Source organism: Ambystoma mexicanum, chromosome 8 (assembly GCF_040938575.1).
Source record: "Ambystoma mexicanum isolate Mex_15411 chromosome 8, UKY_AmexF1_1, whole genome shotgun sequence".
Taxonomy (NCBI): Eukaryota; Metazoa; Chordata; class Amphibia; order Caudata; family Ambystomatidae; genus Ambystoma; species Ambystoma mexicanum.
The window spans coordinates 1,068,856,930-1,068,878,842 of NC_090929.1; the positions used below are offsets into that span (position 1 = coordinate 1,068,856,930).

At 45.9% G+C, this 21,913-nt stretch overlaps 1 protein-coding gene across 2 annotated transcripts in view; it reads left to right on the forward strand.

Annotated features, from left to right (window-relative positions):
• Positions 1-21,913, forward strand: part of LOC138472732 (erlin-1-like) — a 519,316-nt gene that overhangs the window by 295,635 nt on the left and 201,768 nt on the right. For both annotated transcript variants that reach the window (XM_069611050.1, XM_069611051.1), the window contains exons 8-9: positions 3,380-3,438; positions 5,920-6,011. In XM_069611050.1, the coding sequence (XP_069467151.1) occupies positions 3,380-3,438; positions 5,920-6,011 (151 nt within the window). The remainder of the gene's footprint in view (positions 1-3,379; positions 3,439-5,919; positions 6,012-21,913) is intronic.

The following is a 21,913-nucleotide window of genomic DNA, read 5'->3' on the forward strand; positions in this document are numbered from 1 at the left end:
ACTGGTGCAGAGTTCAGAATGTGGATCCTTTTGCATGTGACATCCCCATGGTTCTGTCCTTTTTACTTTCTTTGGCCCGCAGGGGCTTGCAAGTGGGTACCATTAAAGGTTACCTGGCGGCGCTGTCCATCTTTAAGCGCTCGTCTGAAGAGTGTTCCTACTTTAAAATCCCTTTAATTTCACAGTTTCTGAAAGGGCTCACTAATGTGTTCCCTCCGTCACCTTTCCTGGTGCCCGGTTGGGATTTAATCCTTGTTCTTAAGTTTCTTATGGGTGCTCCGTTTGAGCCTTTACATTCTTGCCCTTTGAGGCTGTTAACTCTGAAAACTGTGTTTTTAGTTGCAGTTACTTCTGCTCGCAGAGTGAGTTAGTTACAGGCACTTTCAGTTAAGCCACCCTTCACTGTATTTCACAAGGACAGGGTTGTCCTTGGAGTTCGTCCTTCTTTTCTTCCGAAGGTAGTGACAGAATTTCATTTGGCCCAGAAGGTTGTTCTTCCGGCATTCTATCCCCCTCCGCGTCCTGGTAAGGAAGAGGAGAGGCTCCATAGGCTTGATCCTAGGAGAGCTTTAAGCTTTTATGTTTCACGCATGTCCCGGGTCAGAGTGGATGATCAACTCTTTATTGGTTACGCTGGGAAGCGTTTGGGACACGCTGTGACAAAACAGACTTTGTCTCGCTGGATTATTTTGGCCATCTCGGAGTGTTACCGATTGGCAGGTAAGGACCCACCGGCTGGCTTGCGGGCCCATTCTACCAGGGGTATGGCTGCATCTACTGCCCTGCAGAGGGGGGGTGTTCCTATTCGCAACATCTGTGATGCAGCCACCTGGGCTTCAGTACATACATTTGTACGTCACTATTCCCTCGATTCCATCCGAGGACAGGATCTGGCCTTTGGCAAGGCGGTCCTTTGCTCTGCTATTTGATTGGCAATTCTAAATTTTGATTCTAAATTCTTTCCCTCCTCCTTGCTCTGGTACTGCTTTGGGAGTCTTTTATAGATATGGAATAGATATGGAATACGTCGGAGGACCCAATCCCCTCGAAGAACAAGTTACTTTCTTACCTGGTAACATTCTTTCGATGGGATGGTCCGACGACGTATTCCATATCGCTCCCTCCCTGCCTTCCCCGCTGCAGAATTTCTTTTGTCATTGCAGCTTACGTTCCGCAAGGCTTGGTGTCTGACTGGCAGTTGACTAATGTCACACGTTCTGGGAGAAAAAACTACAACTGAGGCTACGGGTGTCGTGCGTCCTACTTATCACATCGGATGACGTTGGACGTCGGAGGAGGTCCTCGACGACGCCGCATCGACGTCATCGACGCAGGACGCAGACGCCGAAAAAAGTTTCCGAAGCAGCACAGCTGTGGTGATTACATGTCATAGATATGGAATACGTCGCCGGACCATCCCATCGAAAGAACGTTACCAGGTAAGAAAGTAACTTGTTCTTCTTTGACTGTCATCTGCCACGTGACTGGGACAAAGGGAGGTTGACCACTGGGGGGGTCCTCTCATACTAGCCCCAGACCGATTATCCTTTGGCTCGAAATGGCTCCTGATCACTCCTCCCGAATCATTCCCCTGGCTATGTTTCCTAGAGCCAGACAGGGTACTGTTACAGAGGCTTAATGAGTTTACGCACTGTTAATAGTCATAATATATTGGCTATAATGGGTTTAGTATTTTATATATATGTTTAGGTTTATTTGTATACTCATTTGTTTATAATTGGATGAGTATGTGGTATGCACAGCTATTTATCTCTATTGCTATTTCTTTATTACTGCTTTTTTGTTCAACAGAATATTCTATCATGTATTATTTGTGCTCTGTATGATCCGGTTACTTACTTTTTTCTATAAACCTTTTGAGATACTGTATTTAATTATATTTTCAGTATGTCATATAATTGACATAATATCCATGTACTGCATGCTTGTATCTCTGCATACATGTTATCAGATAATCTATTCTAAATACTTAAAGACAGAATAGAAATACAAACTTTGCACAGTAGGTACATTGCGGGCTGGAAAGTTTGACCATTATTTGCAGTGTACTGGCTGGAAAAAATCTAATCTCGGGAGTAACTATTGATTTGGATGACTTGATTTGATGTACATTTCAACATCTAAGAATTGTGAGCATTCTTTGACATGCCACAACTTGGAGGTTAACCACCTGCCATTCTTGGGGGCTGAATTCAGTCCATTTCCCGTTTGCAGTTCGGTTTCGTTTAAACATTTCTTACCTTGCTTGTCCGACCAGTGCTTAACCAATCTGGAGATGAAGGGGTTGTCTGCATCCTCGTGCAGCCACCTTCCCTTGGTGCATTAGCTTTGCATTGGGGGCAGGAGAATTCCTTTGCAGTGCAGTTCATTTGACCCAGGTACCCAAACCCAGTGGACCTTCCAGAGAATAAGCTGTTGTCCCTTGTAGATGTATTTGGTCAATTGGCGATGAGGTGAACGTATATCATCCCACTAAACCTGAATCTTTCCTTGCTATTGCAAGGACGGAATAAGCTGCTCTTAGTTTCCCTCCATGAAAATTGTATCTGATTGTCATCTAAACCAGGAGTCTTCGCTTCCTACTTAATTATCCATCTTCTGAGACCGAGAGGATCTTCCACGATTGGATGAAAAGACATCCTTACATTTCTTTTTTATACAGCTGATTTGTTTGTCATATGTCCGCACTAAACAGCCAGAGACTTCTAAAAATGTCTTCTGCCCTCTTGTTGAGTCCTGCATTATAATGCTTTAAGGATCAATATCAAGATTTATGGAGTACAAGAAGAATTGCCTATAGTTTGGGGTTCCTGATGCTCCATTTGGAAAATGCCAATGTATGCCCTTGTGATGTCAGTCTGTGAACTCTCAGGGCAATACTTTAATGGATGCTCAACGGCTTCTGTTGCTACTCAATTCATTTCTGTGATGGTTTGTAAAGCTTTCAGATAAGGTAACTCCCCTAGTGTCTTGAATTATTTTATGAAGGTGCCAGGACATGAAGTGTGCCAGAGAAGAATGCACAGTGGGGGTGAGAGGTGTGTGTGTGTGTGTTTTTTTTCTTTTGTTCTGAATGCTCTTTATCATGTCACATTCTGGACCAAGAAAGCTAGCCTGGTCCCGCGGACAGCACACAGTATTGCTCATTGCAAATATTCTTATGGTTACAGGCAATCTCTTCCTTTCTGATACCTGGGCTGAAGGAGACGTTCAAAATCTCATGTCTCATCCTCTTTGAGGACTAAATGGGACCTGGAAACGCATAATGCATGTGTCTATGCATTGACTTGTCCTCTGTTTTCAGATGGGGTTTGATAGGTGTCGTTTAACTCGGAAAAAAAATGTTTTCCTTTTCCAGGCTGTCCGTGTGACCAAGCCCAAAATTCCAGAAGCCATAAGAAGGAATTTCGAGTTAATGTGAGTAAATGCAGAATGACTAGCACAAATGTCATTGCAAGGTATTTAGCCCCTTAACCACACCCATCTGCTCCAGTATCTTCCCCTGTTTGAGAGTAATGTTGCAATGCCATATAGCCTACCAGGTCTACCCTGCTGCTTGCTGGTGGTGTAGGAGCTGCTCACAATTCACGTAGTTCCACTGGTTATCTCTGAGGGGTGTGTGCCTATTTTTGTTTTTGAAAATAGAGCAAATTGGTAGTGCTGGGCTTAAAGGTAAAATATTTTTGTGAAGGCGGTACTCTTGACTTTGGCATTTCTGTGAAATATCTTGACAGGTGGTGTAGAAAGAAAATGGCAGATTCAATTTAAGAACAATTCTTTTGTGTTTTACATTGCTGTTTTGGGGAGGCCGCATTAACCTTGCCCTGACAATGTTTATTTTGTGAATTTTTTCACTGGCTGATTTTATACAGAATTGGCACCAATACATTTTAGTTAGTTGAGGGACATCTTAAATATAGGGCAAAGCTGCTTAAATATGCTTTTATAATTTGGCCTGCTGTAGAACCTCATATGACTCCACCCCCAACCTCATCGCCACAAGCCTCTTTTCTCCCACCCTCCTAGGATCTATGTCCCTGTAACCAACCTTTTTGCAAAATGTTGAATGTATTTTCATCTAAGCCACAGGAGACTGGTCTTCCAGCTTAATTTTCATATCCCACCTACAAGACAGCAGAGACCTTTTCTCTATCTGAATTGAAGGACCTCTTTAATTATATTTGGGCAAAGTATGCCTCTCTTGCTTTTCTGAAAGATTGCTTGTGAGGGCTTGTCTACATGTTAATATATTTGAATTTAATGTCAGTTTGCAGACTGTTGGGCTACTGTAGCAGCCATGAGGTGCAAGAATGCATGTTAGCTGACCAAGTAAAAGTTGGTCATTTTGCATTGCGTCTTCGATTAGCTTGACACACTACGTCACTGATATGTTTGTCCCTAAATTGTAAATGATGCTCTTTGCATTGGTCTTCATGTTCTGAATGTATGCTCCCAGTGTAGGAGCCAAGGAGGTCCTACAGTGTGTTCAAAATCAGTATTTTTCTAAACTCTACCCACACTGGGATGTTGTGAAAGCCTCTGTCTCCTCTGTGCAAGCACTCCCCAAGCCCACCTCCATGCTCTTCTGCTGATAATCTGGGGGATGCGCCCGAAACACCCGCTACTTGCTCACCTGACTCTCCTCTCTTCTTAGTCCAGATTCCCTGGCCACTTCCACTGCCCCCCCCCCCAATTTACTAGACCCCCGCCCCTCCCTCCTGACACATTTCCTATCACTCACCTCTTCGCCAATGACCCATCCAGCTCTGATGGCCTGGCCAAGGCTTCCCCTACATAAGGCTTCATGAAGAAAGGCCATTTAACACTGGAATACGTCTTTCCTGCAAGAAACACTGGGGCTGCCAAGAGATCCAGAGTGATAATTCATATATGGGTTCTTACTGTCGAAAGTAGGGTAGCCACTCTGGCAACACCCCATGCTTTTTACAGACATCGATAGTCTAAGCTTCAAAGCTAGTGTCCAGAAAGGATCAAAATAATTGTGATGGCTATTGGGCTCCTGTCCGAGCTTAGTTTGGGTTGTTTCACAGAGCCTGCATCATGGAGCTTCTCTTGACTCCAATGGAACTGATGCCATAAAAAGGTATGCATGTGATGTTCTACTTGTGGTGTGGATTTGCATCTTAATTACATTTCTAATTGTGATTTATTTAAGCTATGCAACTATGCAATATGATTAACAAGTGAACTTCTGTCCGTTTTTGGAATTGGCAATACACCAAAGTCTGATATTGTCATAATACTACACAGCTGAGAGCATATTCCTTCCCTTTGTTACTTTAGGAACTCGGTTAGAAAGATTTTCCTTTTTTATATGATTGCATTTTGATTCCTCTAATAGGTATTCAAAACCATGTGCCAATAACTTTGTAATTATTGTTGATGGTGGGGTGACATTGCTTTAATCTCATTGAATTTAGCGGGGATGCACGCAATGCATATACTGCTAGATCTTTGTTCTCCAGAAGCAGCTTCTGTTCACTGGGCGATGCATGATGCCAGGAGCTACCATTCGCTTCTGATTGTCAGCTCTTTATTTCAATCTCTGTCCAGTTTGGGCTGCTAACTTTGGGAATTTTCAGCTAGATGTTTTCTGGGGTGGATTCATGGTTCAGAAACCTTCCCTGCAACATAAATGAAGTTACTTTAACTAGTTGTATTAGTCATTCAGACCTTCTTTTTCATACTTCCCACCCAGTAATCCCTGCTTGTTAAGTGTTAATATATGTATATCAAACCCTCTTGGTAAATTCACTTAACTGAGGCTTATCTGACAAGTTGTGCTCTGCTGGGTGTGGGCTCATGTCTTGTCTTTTTTGTTTGTATTTGTCTGACCTGCGCCTTGTGTGATGTAACCTGTTCCTTTCTCTCTTAAAGGGAGGGTGAGAAGACTAAACTCCTGATCGCGTCCCAGAGGCAGAAAGTGGTGGAGAAGGAAGCTGAAACTGAACAGAAGAGAGCGCTAATAGGTAATGCTCTCTCATGGTCAACAGATGGAAGACCGGGCATTAATGGCTACTGGTATGGGACAGAATAGAATAGGGTGCTGATCGTTATTGATCTGTAAAAAGGGAAGGTAAAAAGGGAAGAACAGAGTCCCATTAGGTAATGATTAGAGGGTTATGAAGTGACAGGCAAAAAACAAGAATACTGATGGTGTCCTGTGACAAGAAGATGAACACTTGTACTTACTGTCCACTACTAAGAATCTGAAGAGTGCTAATGATTGGTTTCCTGTTGCATGGGGAAAAGAGCACCGATAAGTCTGTCCAGTGAAGGTAAAAGCCTCTTCTGATGAGCTTCAGATTATCAGTGGTGTTTTTGTTTCTACGGTGGTAAGGCTGAGCAATGGAACATCTGACACAAAAGTAGTGCAATTCAATGGATTGTCTTTATTAAATATTCCTTTAGGGAAGTAGTCAGCTCAAAGGCCCATGGTTTCTAGGGTAATGTCTATTAACAGTAAGGCTGTTTCTAAAACAGTCTTTGGATGGGTCTGCGCAAAATGGGGCTATCCCAGGTGTCCAAAAACTTTGTAGGCAACTATCCAAATCTTAAAGTTCTTAACCTATTCTTACATGTCCTTGCACCTCCCTGGAACAGATGCACTATTCCGCAAAATCTCAAACAATGTGGGTAGCTGAAAATTCCTAATCTGAATGAGTTGTGCCCCCCGCTCCATGGTTAGCTTAAGCTTTTCCATAGACTTTAAACACAGATGTTACAAGGAGTGGCCAACAAGAGTTCACAAATCCTAATCTCAAAGTACCAGCCTACAAGGTTTAATCGGTCTGGGCCCCTCTTCGGTCTACTTGCTTTCAATGGGCCCCAAAAGAACTCCGCCAGGTGCCAAGTTCTTCTGTTCCTTCTCGCATGATCCTTCACTCTGCCTTTTCCCTCTGCCTCTGGTTTCTTCATCAAGAATGTGATTGCAAACGGCTCCATCTCACTTTCGGACTATGCTCCCTTAACTGCAGTGATGGACATCCCCAGGGTATCTCGGGCACAGAGGTTTCTGAGTGCATTAGGGAAGGAGCACACGATTTCTGAGACAATTGTGGATAAAATCAATATTTTGATATCAATGATAACTGAGGTTAGATTCGAGACCATCTGGGATGTTTTTAAAGGGGTCATCATGGGTAAACGGATAGTGCTAAAGGCCCTATGTGAACAGCAATGGGGGCAACTGGAAAAAAGATCTAGAAACATAACTAAGGGTGGTCACGCATGACCTAGCTGACAGATGAAGGCCCTGCAAAAAACATTCAAACGTATCAGAGGACCGCTAACTTTGCTGTCTATGCTAAGAGTAGAAATATCCCTTCCCAACACTAAGCAGAGGTACTACGTCGGGGCTAACAAAGTGGACCGGTTCCTGCCTCGGCAGCCCAGACTATACTTAAAATTACAACTGTCCAAAAACGACCGTATGCTGACCCTACCACTATATATAATAACATAAGGCAAAGGAGAATGACTCTCTTCTCCTTTGAATTGGTTCTTCACCACGTTCAGTTTAGTATTGAATCTTTAATAGTTCTAAATAACTACCTTTATCAAGTTCCATAGTCCTGATACTGGATTTGTATATGCTTCACTTGTCTTTTCTCTTGGGGTGGTTCCTTTTCTCCTTTTTACCTTCCTCTTGTTTTGTCCCTTGGTTCTCAATATTTGTCTTACTACTCAGTTTCAAAGTTTTAGTTTTTTCAAAGTCCATTCTTTTTCTTGGTTCCTTATATTCCAACAAACACTCACCCTTTTGCTTATTCTCGGCAATGTCTTCATTGGGACGAGTATGAATGCTGAAATAATGATTTCCCCTGTCTTCATTTATTCTTGATACTTCGCCTCCACTAAAATGAGTATGAGCATCCCAATTATGACTCTCTTCCTTCTCACATACTCTTGACATCTGATTGGTATGGGATGAGTACAAATGTTCCAATTATTGTTTTAGGTATCCCCCCTTCAAGGTCTCCCGCTTTCCCCGTTAACTGTGTTTCTCAGGCTTAACGTCACTGTTGTATGCCCATGGCGACCCTTTTGGTCAATTGTCAGGTCAGCTCCCTGGTCTCTCTGTAGTTTCTCACACAGGCGCTCTAGTTTCCTGTGTTATCTCAGCTTGCTCTTCCTTCGTCAAAACTGTGTCTGCGTAGTTCATGGTCTGCCTAGTCCACCATGGCTTGTTTGAGGTCACGCCACTGTGTGTTCCTCTTTCCGACCAGGGACGCCTTATGTCCCTCTTAGTATTCTGTTTCTCCCTCTGGCTCAGGCGTACATGGCTGCGTCTGACTTTTCGCTCAGTCTTAGAATCTGCGCGCCCAAGCTTTCTTCAGTGCATCTTTGCTAGTCTGTTTGAAACTTGCGGGCATTCTCCTCTTTCTGCAGGTCTCCACCTCCTCTCTTTATTACACTGTCGTTGGTCTTCCCCAGCGGTGCAGGGAAGTCCTCCTTTTCGGTCTGATTCATTATGTTTCCACAGTTTTTCTTTGTCTCTGTACATTTCAAGTTTACATTTTAGAGGTAGCAATACAGTACTTGGTTGACAGTAACAAACTCTGCTTTTTCTTTTTCGCCTGGTCTTCATAGTATGTCTTAGAATGGGGAGGAGGTGGCTCTGGCTTAGGGAGTTCTTCCCCAGAATGCAAGTCCTTGTACCCAAGGGGCAGTCTCTATGTCATCCAATGATCAGGCAGGCCACGCACACAAACTTGAGAGATCAGAACATTTGATGATCATGTCGAAGCCACGACCAAAGACAAAGGAGCTTGCTTTGAAGTTGTTGGTAAATATTTCTCTTTTGGTAACTTTCCCTCCATAGTTTCTATGGACCCACAATCTTTTTTTCTTCGTTTTTGAACCTGTTCTGATATTTTCAGCTTCACTTCCTTTTGCACATTTTTTATGGGGAAACCGATCAGTCCTTCAGACTGTCAGTACTGAGAAACTGTTTCCCTTTTTGTCTTCAACTTTTTGTCACTTTTTAACATTGTACACATCATCTTGCAATGCAGTGCAGTGGGAATACCTTTGTAGCACCCTAGCTTTTTACACCTGTGGATTTTTGGTTACTTTTACATGTGCCTAAAAACAAGCTAATATATTTACAATAATTGTGTTATTTCTATTGTTTTGTTTGTTTATTTATTTATTGTGCGCGCCAGACCCTGGGGTAGCAGGGCGCAAAAGAACAAGGAAGTTTACAGCTTAGTTACAGACGTTACAAGTTACAGGTTCCACGGCAGGCATGGTAGACATTTCTTACATTTACAAGGTAGGACAAGTGCAAGTGCAGATAGAGCACACAATCAACAGCTAAACAGTCAAATCTGTAGTGTCAGACAGTATAGCAAGTCAAAGCGGGCAATATGGCATGTCATTACGTATCAAGTGAGGTGCAATTGGACAAGCGAGGGGTGGAGAGACATTTATGTCGCATTTTCAGTGAGCCATTTTATAGTGTTCTTTCTGAAATTGCTGAAAGTGTGGTCAGATCTAAGTGCATGAGGTAGGGAGTTCCATAATTGCGCTGCCTTGACTGGGAAGCTGGTACCTCCAATAGTGACTAATTTAAATCTAGGCACTTGGAGGCAGTTAGGGCTGACTGTCCTTGTGAGTCTGGTGGGATATTTCCTGTTGAGGCGTTCTGACAGGTATCGGGGGGCTTTATTATTTAGGCATTTATGGATAAGGGAAGCAGCTTTGAGGTTGATTTTTTCATGGGTGGAGAGCCATTTGTGATTACGTCTTATTTCTGAAATGTGTGCACTTCTGGGGATACTTAGGGCCGCTCTGAGTGCGTTGTTTTGGAGCACTTGGATTCTATTGATGATTTGTTTGGTAGTCCCTATGTAAAGGGCGTTACAATAATCTAATTTTGATAAAATGAGGGCTCTAGCTAGGATAAGACAACTGTCATCTGAAAGGAATTGTTTCCCAGCTCGTAGTAGCTTGCATGTATAGGCTGTGGATGAGGCCAGTGAGTTCACCTGTTTGGTGAACGATAGTGTCGCATCAAGGTAAAAACCTAAGGTTTTTACTTCTCTGGCAACCTTGATCATGTTGCCATCAATGACAAAGGCTGCGTATTTTTGGTTAAGTTTGGAGATGCGGGCTGCCGTGCCCAGGATGATGAGCTCTGTTTTGTCATCGTTCAGGCATAGACCGTGGTTGGCCATCCATGCCTGAACGATGCTGTAGACTCTGTTCACCAAAGCCAGATCCTCAGCGTAATCCCCGGTAAGTGGTAAGAGAATCTGGGTATCATCTGCATAGTTGGTATAGGTGATACCCAGATTATCAAGATCGTCGAAGAGTGGCTTTGTGAAGATGTTATAGAGTGTCGGCGAGACACAGGATCCCTGGGGCACTCCGCAAGTGATTGGAATAGGGTCTGCTGCTGCTGCGGGGGAGAACACCCTCATGGTCCTGTCACTGAGAAATGACTGGATCCAGGCTATAGCCTCCCCTGAGAAGTGGGCCGCCGAGTCCAAGTGATTACATAAGACTCTGTGGTCCACCAAATCAAAGGCGGCTGAGAGGTCCAGAAGGAGGAGGAGAGCTAATTTGCCCTCGTCTCTGAGTGAGTCTATTTGGGCCTTTAGGTCAATAAGGGCAGTCTCTGTGCCGTGATGCCGCCGGAAACCGGATTGGCGTGTGCCAAGGAGATGGTTCATCTCAAGGAAGTTCTGGATTTGAGTGTACGCTACCTTATCTAATATTTTTAGTAAGAAGGGAACTGTGGTGATGGGTCTGTAGTTTGTGGGAATATTGGGATCTAATGCTTGTTTTTTTAGAAGGGGGAGAACCCAAGATTCCTTTAGATTGCGAGGGATGGTGCCCGTAGTGAAGGAGGCATTAATAAGTTTTGTGATGAAGGGGGCTAGATCCCTAGCCGCGTCCTTGATCAGTTGTGCGGGGCATTGGTCACCTTTGCAGTTGGAGGGTTTAAGAGTCAGAATGGTCTTCTCTATCTGAATTACTGAAACCTTGGAGAAGCGGAATTGGGAAGATTCTGTGGGTTTAGGGGTGGAGGTTGCATTTAGCGGGTGTTTGGTAGGTAATGAGGCTTTCTTTAAGGCAATTTTGGTTTGGAGATTGGCCACTTTGTTGGTTAGTGCCAGTTGTATGTCTGTACACCAAGTTTTGTCTTTAATGGAATCATCTTGTACTGCGATGGGATTTTCCAATTCTTTTAGGATGGAGAATAGCTCCTTCATACTAGAGTTAGCTTGGGAGATCCTATTATTATAGGTTTCTTGTTTGGCCAGGATAATGTCTTTTTTGTATTGCGAAGAGATGTTTATTAGGTTAGTTTTATTTTCAGCGGTAGGATGCCGGTTCCAAGCCGTTTCGCATTTTCTCTTCTGTAGTCTTAAGTTTTTTAGGTGGGGTGTAAACCAGGAGTTCAGATGCTTTTTTGGTTTACTGTTCCTGAGTTTAAGCGGAGCAATTCTGTCAAGAGCAAGGGACATGGCCTTATTATATTCGTCCACTAAGGTGTCTGGGTCAGTGTGGTCCAGAAGGGAATTAAGTTTAGGTAGGATGTGGGGCAGAATATTATCTGCTGTAATATTTTTCTTATTTCTGGTTAGGGTGGGTGTGGCTAGCGTAGGTGTTGAGACTATAGGTCTTTTAGTGTTAAGGGTAAAGGAGATAAGGTGATGGTCTGACCATATTTGGGGGGTAATGGCTGTTATAACAGGGTTACAGTTGTGACTGGCAATCCAGTCGATAATTCTTCCCTTAGAGTGTGTAGGAGTATTCACGATTTGCGTGAAACCTAGTACTGACAGAGTATTGGCTACAGTAGTAGCATGGTGGTCGTTGATATCGTTGAAGCCTAATTTGAAGTCTCCCAGCACTAGTGTTTGGGAGGAATTGTTTAGCTTCTCAGAGATAACAGTGGTGATATCTTCAGTGAAGGTGCTGATGGGGCAAGGGGCTCTATAAAGGAGGTAGATATTTAAGGTTTGAGAGTTAGCTGTAGGTAGTTTGATAGCGAGAATCTCACAGGATTTAGGGAAGGGTGTGGAAATGATTCTCATGGAGAGATCAGATTTGGCAATGATCGCTATTCCTCCACCACGCGCGTCTGGTCTGTCGGCTCTGAGAATGGTATAGTTTTCTGGGACTTCCAGAGTGAGAGCCGGACCTGCTGCCTTGTGGAGCCAAGATTCTGTAATGGCAATGAAGTCAAGGTCATTATCTCGTATGACATCTGCTATGTCAGTAGCATGGGCGACTAATGATCTGGCATTGATTAAAGCAGCTTTTAATTCAGGTTCTGGCTGCACTGTGAAGGGGAGGTTGGCCATAGGTGTATTGATTTTATAGACGGGTTGGTGTTCGGGTTGGTGTTTTAGAGGTGCGGTGGCTACTAAGGGTTTAAGGGCTCCTGCTTTGGAAGGACTTCTACAACTGTGACTGGAAGGACGGCTACGGTCCTCTGTGTGCGGTGGCCGTTGCTGGAACTCACCCCCTCCCCACCCCCACTTCCTGTGAAGTTTCCTGAAGAGGGCTGCATCGGTGCATTCCGCATCCCTCCATCGCCAGGGGCTGCACTCTGCTCCTGGACCAGACCGGGGGTGCCCTTGCACCCGCAGATCCTGGATCGCCCCCAAACCCTCTCACGTCGACCCATCCAGTCATCTGGGAGGGTCGGGGTGGGGGGGGCTAGTAAACCTAAGTCTTTGTAGCCTTCCATTCCACTGCTTTTTGGTTGACACTTATGAAGGAGCTTTGTTGCATCCCTTCATGTGAACAATCACAAGCAGAAGTTATTTACCTGCGTTCAGATACATTCTGGGAAGAAGCGTTATGACTTTTGGGTCCGGGCCCACTCGTGGGGATTGGACTGCTGGAGTTGGGGAGTGGACTGCTGGGGCTTGGGAGTGTTGCTTGAGACTTGGTTCCATCTTGCTGCATCACTTAGCTCCATCTTGCTGCATCACTTAGCTTGCCTCCTTTGTTGGTTTGTCATTGAATGCATTTTACGGACCTATGTTTGTTATTGAGGGTTGTGCAATATTTTTACCTGCTTGTTTCATGCTTTTTTACTGTGCGTCAAGGCCTAGAATAAATATTGTATTTTATACATGCCTGTCTAAATTTAATTATTGTGTGCTTCACTGTGGGGATTAATTCTGGACCCATGACCCCACTCAAACACTAATGAGAATAGCCTTGACTGCTCTCCATTGCTACCTTGATTGGATTTTGGCTAACCTCAGAGTTCCCCTGTTCACTATAACAAGGGTGGCGTCCTAAAATCTGTCGTGCAGGCCAGATTCTATAAATCCATCTTAACAGACGTCAAGCGCAGAAAAACATACTCTGAAGGACATTGACATATTTTCAGTTTCTGTACCAATTCCCTTTAACCTTAGAGACCCCCAGCTCTTTTTCTGCAATCTGGGACCTTTTTGATGTTTTAACCTGCTGAGTGAGTGGAGCAGTTTACTACTCACTCATGTATTTTTCTCTGACTGGGATTTTGAACTGTTTAATGGAGACTGGTAAACTCCATAGGCATCTGCTTTTTGCATAGTGACACACAGCACCCTCTGTGCAGTGCCACTCAGCAGTCCCTTGGACTTCTCCTAATATTCAAATACATGTTCTTGTGTGATCTACAGTTCCGAAGAATAGTGAGAACTTGTATGTTGGATTTCCCTTTTGTGGGTCCAGCACACGCCGGCCTATGTGGATTGCTTGGGGGTTACATAGTAACTCCTTCTCCCACTTCTCATGTAACATTTCTCATTTGTTAGTTCCTTCTGTGCTTTTACTCTATCATTTAGATGAGGTTTGAGTCGGTTGTGTGTTTACCTTCGGCAGGCTTCAGCTCTGAAGCCCGCCCAGGCTCCAGCGTGTCTGGGAAGGCAGAAAGTGAGGGAGGAGCCTGAAACATCAATGGCCTTTGTCTGTAGGCATGACTGGCCAAAATTCGTTCCAGCTGGGCAGGTGGCTGTCCTAGAGGGTGACCACTCCCTCCCTCACCCCCCGAGTGATTGACAGCTGTAGGGCTGTGAATGAATGGGATTTCGCATATAAGGCCATGATTTTGGGACTACATGCAGAGTCGACCACTGGAACAAGGAATCTGAAGAAGAGAATGAGAAGAGATGCCAGCAGCACCTTCCAGGACCGCGAAAGCACCGGTGAAGCCTTGCAGCTGTGCTGACCTGGTTTTCACCTCTACGGGGAAGATCCGCTAAGGACAACTTCCTCCCTTTAGCTGGTGGGACCAACTAACTTTGAGGCCTGCTTGTTTTTGGCTTTTCCCCAGACTTAATGCAACCTTGCTGGGCTGCAGAATCCCAATACCCGGGGTACCTTGACCATTATCGAATGCAACGTCTTTGCAAGATCAAATCTGGCTGAAACTTTGCAGGCATTCGTGTGAGTATACCGAAGCAGGACATCTTCGTCGAATGTCCCCTCACCAGAGTCCAAGGCAGAGTGACCTAGGAAAATCCAACCGGGGCTATTTGTTTCTCCTTGGCCCAGAGGAAAAAGGTGCCAAAACCACAAAGAGCTGCTGAATCTATATTGTAATACGTTGCTGCCGAGCCCCTCTCCAGAAGTGCTGTTGCTGGAGCCCGCCAGATGTCCCCATTTTCGTCACCACGACCAAGGAGCAGGAACAAGGATGTTCATCAATGCATCAGGAAGGAAGTCAGCTGGAACATCTTAATTCCTAAGGGCTACGAAAAGTAGGGATTACACTACCCCTGAGGGCACTCATTCGACGGCTATGCATCCTAAGCAGACCCCTGTCACAGAACCTCCACCTGCACCTGATCCACCCACTCCTGCTCCCTCAGTGCTGCTAAGCTCCTCCCAATGGACTCAGAACAATTTGATAGGGTCATGAGGAGAATGTCCAGTTTTAAAAACTTATTTGAAGAACACCTTGAACAACTCAACAACCTTCAGGGGACCCCGCAGAGCAAGGCAGCAAGCCAACAGCCCGCAGCCTTTAAAGCCCGCCTGGACACCACACGGGCTACCACCTCTTCATATCAGGACTTGGGGTCAGGACACATATTGTTATAACACTCAAGGATGACAAGACCCTGGCTCGTACACAGACCCAGAGGAACAACAGGACTTGGCAGACTTAGACTAATATTATGATGAGGACGTATACATCATCCAATCCCCAGACCACACTGACCCACCAGTGGCTAACTCCCTGGTAGGCAACTAACTGCAATACAACGTGCAGAGCACTTTAAAATAGATACCCAGGAAGCCCAGGTCAATAAAGACTTTGTGGAGGACATCCTTGGGGATGTAAAATCTGCACCACAGTTTATCCCCTTGCTTCAATCAGTCCAGAGGCATATTCAGCCCTCTCTGCTTACTACGAATATGACACAGGCAGTCAACCCACACAACGGAAAGATGTTTAGACCCGCCCCCTCATACCCCTTATACATTAGGGACAGCTAAAGCCCAACTCTGTAGTAGTTCCCACCACAAGAAAGAGAGCGTGAACCCCTCTGGCCTCTGCCGAAGCCCCTCCTGCCAAGGAGAGTAAGAACAACTACACCCTGCGCAGGAAAGTAGCTTCCTCAGCTGCCTATCAAACAAGGATAGCTAATAATACCACGCTATTAGCCAACTACAATTGCCACAAGTGGGACTAGATCGCACAACAAATACTCAGTCCCAGAACCCCTAAAACCACAACTCTCACACACATCGCTGAGGGGAAACGGGTAGCAAGCTGTATCCTTAAAAATAACCTGGACGCAGCAGACCATCCTGGGAGAATCGTGGCAAAAGGCACACTGATCAAACGCCACATATGGCTCTGTCAGTCTGGTTTCAAACCAGAGACACAGGCTACCCTCATAAACATGCCCATTAATGCCAACGCTTTATTTGGCAAAGCAGTTGAGGATGCACTTAAAAACGCAAAGGAGGAATATGATACACTCAAATCCGTGGGACAGCTCACTAACAAACCCTTTGGGCAGAGAGGAGGTTCAAACTCACACCGGTTTAGAGGACAAAACTCCCAGCTGTCTTCTACTACAACCTGGGTGGGCAAAGTTCATCCTGGGGTTCTTCGCAAGGCCAGTGCTCCCAACAGGGCTTTCAAAGAGACCAAAGAAGGTCTAGAAGTAGGGGCAGATACTCCTCCTCAAGAGGGGTCTCAACCCCATCGAAGCAATAACCACCTGCTACAGGTTCCCTCACAAGCCACTCCAATAGGAAGTCTTTTTTCGCACTTTGCACACGCATGGGAGTGGATCACGTCGGACAAATGACATTGATCATACTTGCTCCTATGTGGGCGAGATAACCTTAGTTTCCACATATGCGCAAACTACCTATGTGTGATCCAATCAAACTCCTGTGCCCTTACAACATGCTCACACAGCACAGGGGGGACAAGGTTCTTCCCACACCCTCAGTCTATGAGTTTGGCAGGTTGGCTCCTGAAGTCATAGAATTTGGCCATTTAAAAGGTGTCTGGAAATCCTCAAGGACGGACGAAAACCAAACACCATACACTGTTATTTTAACAAATGGAAAAGATTTGTAATATGGCATCAGTCAAAAAATGTAAACACAATTGTATGTACTACATCACACATTCTTCATTGCTTGTTCCACTTACTAGACTGCAGCCTAGTATTTAACTCCATCAAGGTTCACCTAGCGGCTCTATCCGCATATACCACTTCTCAAAGCAAGGTGTCCTGGAAAGTCACTGCCATTAAGGCATTCATTAAGGGTGTAAAAAGACTTTACCCTCCCATTTCAAACCCTCCTCAAGGGTGGGACTTTAATGTGGTAATTGCAAAACTCATGGCTCCCCCCTTTGACCCTATGCATAAATCCAGCCTTAAACACCTTACATGTAAGTCGGCTTTTCTGGTGACTATCGCCTCCATAAGAAGAGTCAGTGAACTACAAGCTTTGCCAGTGCAAGACCCTTTCTTTGTTATCCACAAGGACAGGTTGGTGCTAAGAACACACCATAGGTTTTCACCTAAGTTCCATGTCAACCAGTCCATTGAACTACCAGCTTTCTTTCAAAACCCTCCAAGCTCCGCTGAGAATAAACTCCATACACTAGATGTAAGGAGGGCGGTCCTTTACTATGTAAACAAGACAAGACTGCTACGAAAAACAGACCAACTGTTTGTCTCCATGGCTCCTGGCACAGAAGGCGATCATGTTTCAAAAAACGCCATCTCCACATTTATAGTGAAATGCATATAACTCTACTACTCTCTAGGAAACAAAACTCTGCCTTTCATACCAAGAGCTCACTCTACCAGGGGTACAGGAGCTACTTTGGCTTTCATTGCAAACGTCCTGCTGGACACCATTTGCAGAGCAGCTACACAGAGCTCTATTCATACCTTTACTCAGCACTACTGCATTGACACACATTCCAAAGCAGATTCACAGGTGGGACAAGCGGTGCTGAAACATCTATTTGCCTCTGTACTGTCTCATAACCCGCCACCTTCTCCAGACACTGCTTGCTAATCTATGCATAGCATGTGATCTAAGCAGATCCAGAAGCCTCAGAAGGGATACATTACACACTGTAATCGTATTTATGATGCTTGTGAATCTGCTTAGAATCGCGTGCTGTGCATATGGTCCGATATCTAGTGATAATCGCGGAGTATTGCATCTTGTCTTTCGAGGATCGAAAGGGGACGTCGACATGTGCGTGCCTGGAACACTATCCCTAACATGACATGTAGTGTAACCAAAATCCCTCACGCGTCGAGGTCCCTCCGATTGTTTTTTTCCGCTAGCTGGTCGCCTTTTGCGGAGCTCTTACAAAGATCAATTTAAAATCTTTGTCCACGACCTCCGGTTGTTTATATATTCTCGTCCCCTTCATCGACGTCTACTTAACTGCCGAAGACAGTGGAAGGCAACCCCTCACTTTGACGGCTGAACATCCACGAGAGTCTCACATAGATTGTTTCGGCGGCCAATAAACCCAAAGATGGGTCAAAAGACGCGTCTACACGCCGAGAAAGGCAGAAAGACTATTCTGAGGGCCCCCAGCCATTATCTAAGACTCTCTCAGATACATTTTGACGGTCTAAGCAGGTAGATCGCCCTAGAGGAGCCCTTTCCCCCGGTAGACCTCTGCGGCTCCTCCTTATGGACCAGGGATAGGTTTGAGGGGTGTATGAATAAGCTTGCAAAGTTTGTCGACTTTTCCGAAAAGTTTACCACGCCTAAGAGGCCTAGTGAGGAAGACCTTTATCCCACTCTGTAAAAATTTCAGAGGACCTCCTGCCCCCTCCATGAGGAGATGTATGATTTGACGGATCGGTAAGAGGTTCCTCGGGACCCCTTTTTTCAGAAAGATGATCCCTTTGAGGACCCCACTGACCAGGCCCCTGACTGGGGAGATGAGCTACCAGTGGATAACCCACCATGGATGTCTCCTACTAATACCCCAGACCCAATATGTATGGATCCTCCTGCATCTCCACCTCTCAGACAGGCATCTCCCATAGAGGACCAGATGGTATTTAATGCCATTCTGGAAAAAACGGCCGAACATTTCCAAGTTGCCACTCAAGAAGCAGTGCAGGACTCTGATATTCTGAAGGAGAAGCCACCTGCCAGTCAGGCTATACCTTTTTTGCCCTTCCCCTTCAGATCCTCTCTACATTCGGGGACATGCCACCCCAGATTCACTCGTTGTCACTAAAATTAGGAAGAGAGCGCGGGTAACCTTGTCCATGGGTGAGGCACAGCCAGACAAGGACTGCATGCCCTGGGAAAGCATGGAGACAAGTAAATCATAATATCCTTAAGAACACCCTAGATGCTGCGCAGATAGTAGGAAGGACTCTGGCCCAAGGTACCCTTTTAAAGAGGCACGCATGGGTAAACTCTGGGTTCAATCAAGCCAGAAACGCAAGCGTCCCTCATCAACCGGTGGAAGAAGCTAAACTGTTTGGTACAGCTGTAGATGAGGCACTAGAAACTCCGAAAAAAAAGAGCACGAGACGTTGATATCTTTAAACAAGATCACTCAAAGGCCCTTTCAGCAGCGAGGTGGGAGTTCTTGCAGCTCCTTTCGCGGACAGTCCTATGCACGTTCCCCACCCAACCAATATGGTACGGGTAACAGCTGGTCCTCAAGACGGGTCAGCCGCCTCAAAGCAGTGTCGTCCTAGAGGACAGTGGCGTGGCAAGGGAAGGGGTTGCAGTACCACCCCTAAAGGCTCCCCGGCCTCCAATCAGAAATGACTCTCAGATCTCGGTCCCCTTCCATACCTCCCCGGTTGAGGGACGTATAACATCATTCTTACACGGATGGGAGGCGATTACTACAGACCAGTGGGTGCTCAAGACCCTTTGCCAATGGTTATTGCATAGAGTTCAGCTGGCAACCTCTATCCAGACAACCAAAGTCAAGATCCTGCTCCAAGAGGTCGAGATCCTACAGGAAAAGGGCGCAAAGTCGTCCCCGTTCCACAGGTAAACAAAGGGTATTTATCCAGTGTACTTCCTTGTACCCAAAAAGGATCTCACCGTGCACCCTGTGCCTGAATTGCGCCCAGCGAACAAATTTGTCAAACCACAAAAGTTTCGAATGATAACGCTGCGCAAAGTAATCCCTCTACTAACACGGGGGGGATTAAATGGCAACATTGGACATATTTCAATGTTGCCGACCAACAGAAAATACCTAAGGTTCATGATAGAGGACAAGCACCATCAGTTCAAGGTCCTTCTCTTCGGCATTGCCTCAGCCCCAAGGATATTTACAAAGATGCTGGCAGTAGCAGCAGGTCGCCTACACAGGCAATCCATCCCAGTTTATCCTTACCTCGACGACTGAGTCATAACAGGGCATTCATATGAAACATGCCTGTCAAACACCCAAAAGACAATAGACGTGCTCTTCACTCAGTGATTCTCCATAAACGAGAAGAAGTCCAGCCTAGACCCTAGTCAAGTCAAACAATTTCTAGGGGCCCTAATTCGGACAGTAGACTGCCTCGTCTTCCCGTCCAACGAGAGGGTTCAAAACATGCTATTTCAAATCCCTCAAAATGTAGCCAGTCGAGAGGTGACGGTACGAAAAGCCATGCGACTGTTAGGAATGATGGCATCCTGCATTTATTTAGTTCCTCGCGCACGTTTGCGCATGCGCCCCCTCCAAGAGTGGCTCAGCAGCTAATGGTGTCAGGCCAGCGGACAATGGGATGATCTTGTGGTTGTCTCAGCAGCCCTTATTCTCTCTCTGCAGTGGTGGTCGAGGAAAAACCTCTTGAAGGGGGACAACCTTCACCACCCCCGCAGCAGAAGCCACTCTCACTACATACACATCTCTCACTGGGTGGGGGACTCAACGCCGTCAGCATATGGCGCATGGCGTTTGGTTCCCAGCAGTGGCATCCAACCACATAAACCTGTTGGAGCTGTTTGTAGTGTTCAAAGATCTGAAGGCTTTTCAGACACAGTTGCCGGGAAAGACTGTACTGGTCCTCACAGACAGCACCACATATATTACTTGAACAAACAGGGGGCGGTCATTCTCCAGGGCTATCCAAACTGTCCCAGAACATTTGGAAGTGGGCTTTCAGACACAAGATGTCCCTCCTGTCTTAACCTGTTCCAGGGGAACTCAATCTTCTGGCAGACGTGCTCAGCAGAGACGTCTCTCTACCCACAGAATAAGAATGACGACTACACAAAGACATCGTCTTCAACGTTTTCGCAGAATGGGGCTTCTGTCACGATCCCTGCCCTAAGCCTGGATAGCCAGGCCAGGTGGGCTACTTCTACCCCCATCAGGCCCTCAAGGGCCTTGACATTTGACCCCGACTCTCTTGGAGTCAGTCCTGGCGCCTTTGGCGCCAGGCTCATATGCTAGAGCAGTAATCGGGGCCCATAAGGGCATTGCACAACAACATGGATGCCTCCACATGGCTCAGTTCCTAAACTGAACCATGCGGTCTAGCATTTTGGGTGTGGCAGGCCTAGTGATACCTGGGATGCCTGCAGGCTATATAAACCACACCCAAACTCCAGTACACTCTTCGCGTTACTTTGCATTCCAGCAACGTGACGCTCATCGTGTTCTGCAGCATCTTCGAACCTCGATAAGTCTGCACCTGCAAAACAAAGGGACATCGTTATTTTCAGCAGCTTACCTGAGATTCCCCCGCAGACTGCAATCAGCACCCAAGGAACAGCAAGCTTCTTGGATCTTCGAACCTGCAAAAAGAGAGAAAAGAGACATTAGACATTTACATCAGAGCCGGCAACTTACCTCTCAAGTCACCCATCGACCAGCACCGCTTAGGAGCCTCTTGCTTCGGTGAACGCAGCGGCCAACGGGAATAAAAGACAACAGGTTAGCAGAAGCACGGCACCATAGCGCTACGCATAGCTCCCACTTACCGCATCGAGGCGTTTCCGAAACACCATCACTCGCCGGTGAGCCCAAATCCAGCCAACGGCCCACAGCGGACTCTCGCGCAACTACTGGGAGAGAAAAGACATCATTAGTTCATAGAAAGGCTTACAGAATAACAGTAATAAGACCTACCTGAGAGACTCAAAAGGGCAGCATCAGTGAAGTAACTCGATTGCAATCGCCCACAGAGGACAACGCGCCCCTGCCAAGAAGGCAGGACGGAGAGCTTGCCAAAGCCCAAAACAAGGTGAGGAAAGGCCCGGGGAGGCGCTGCGGGCATACGGGGTGTTTGGTGGTTATTTCCCCAGTTGCTCTATCTTGAATATTGCCCACCTGTTTTCCAGAAAGAACTCCCCGCTGATAATACCCGGGACCGACCGAGAAGAGCAACAGGGTTCCGGCAGCTGGGTGGCGTCCCCGTGGATACCAGGT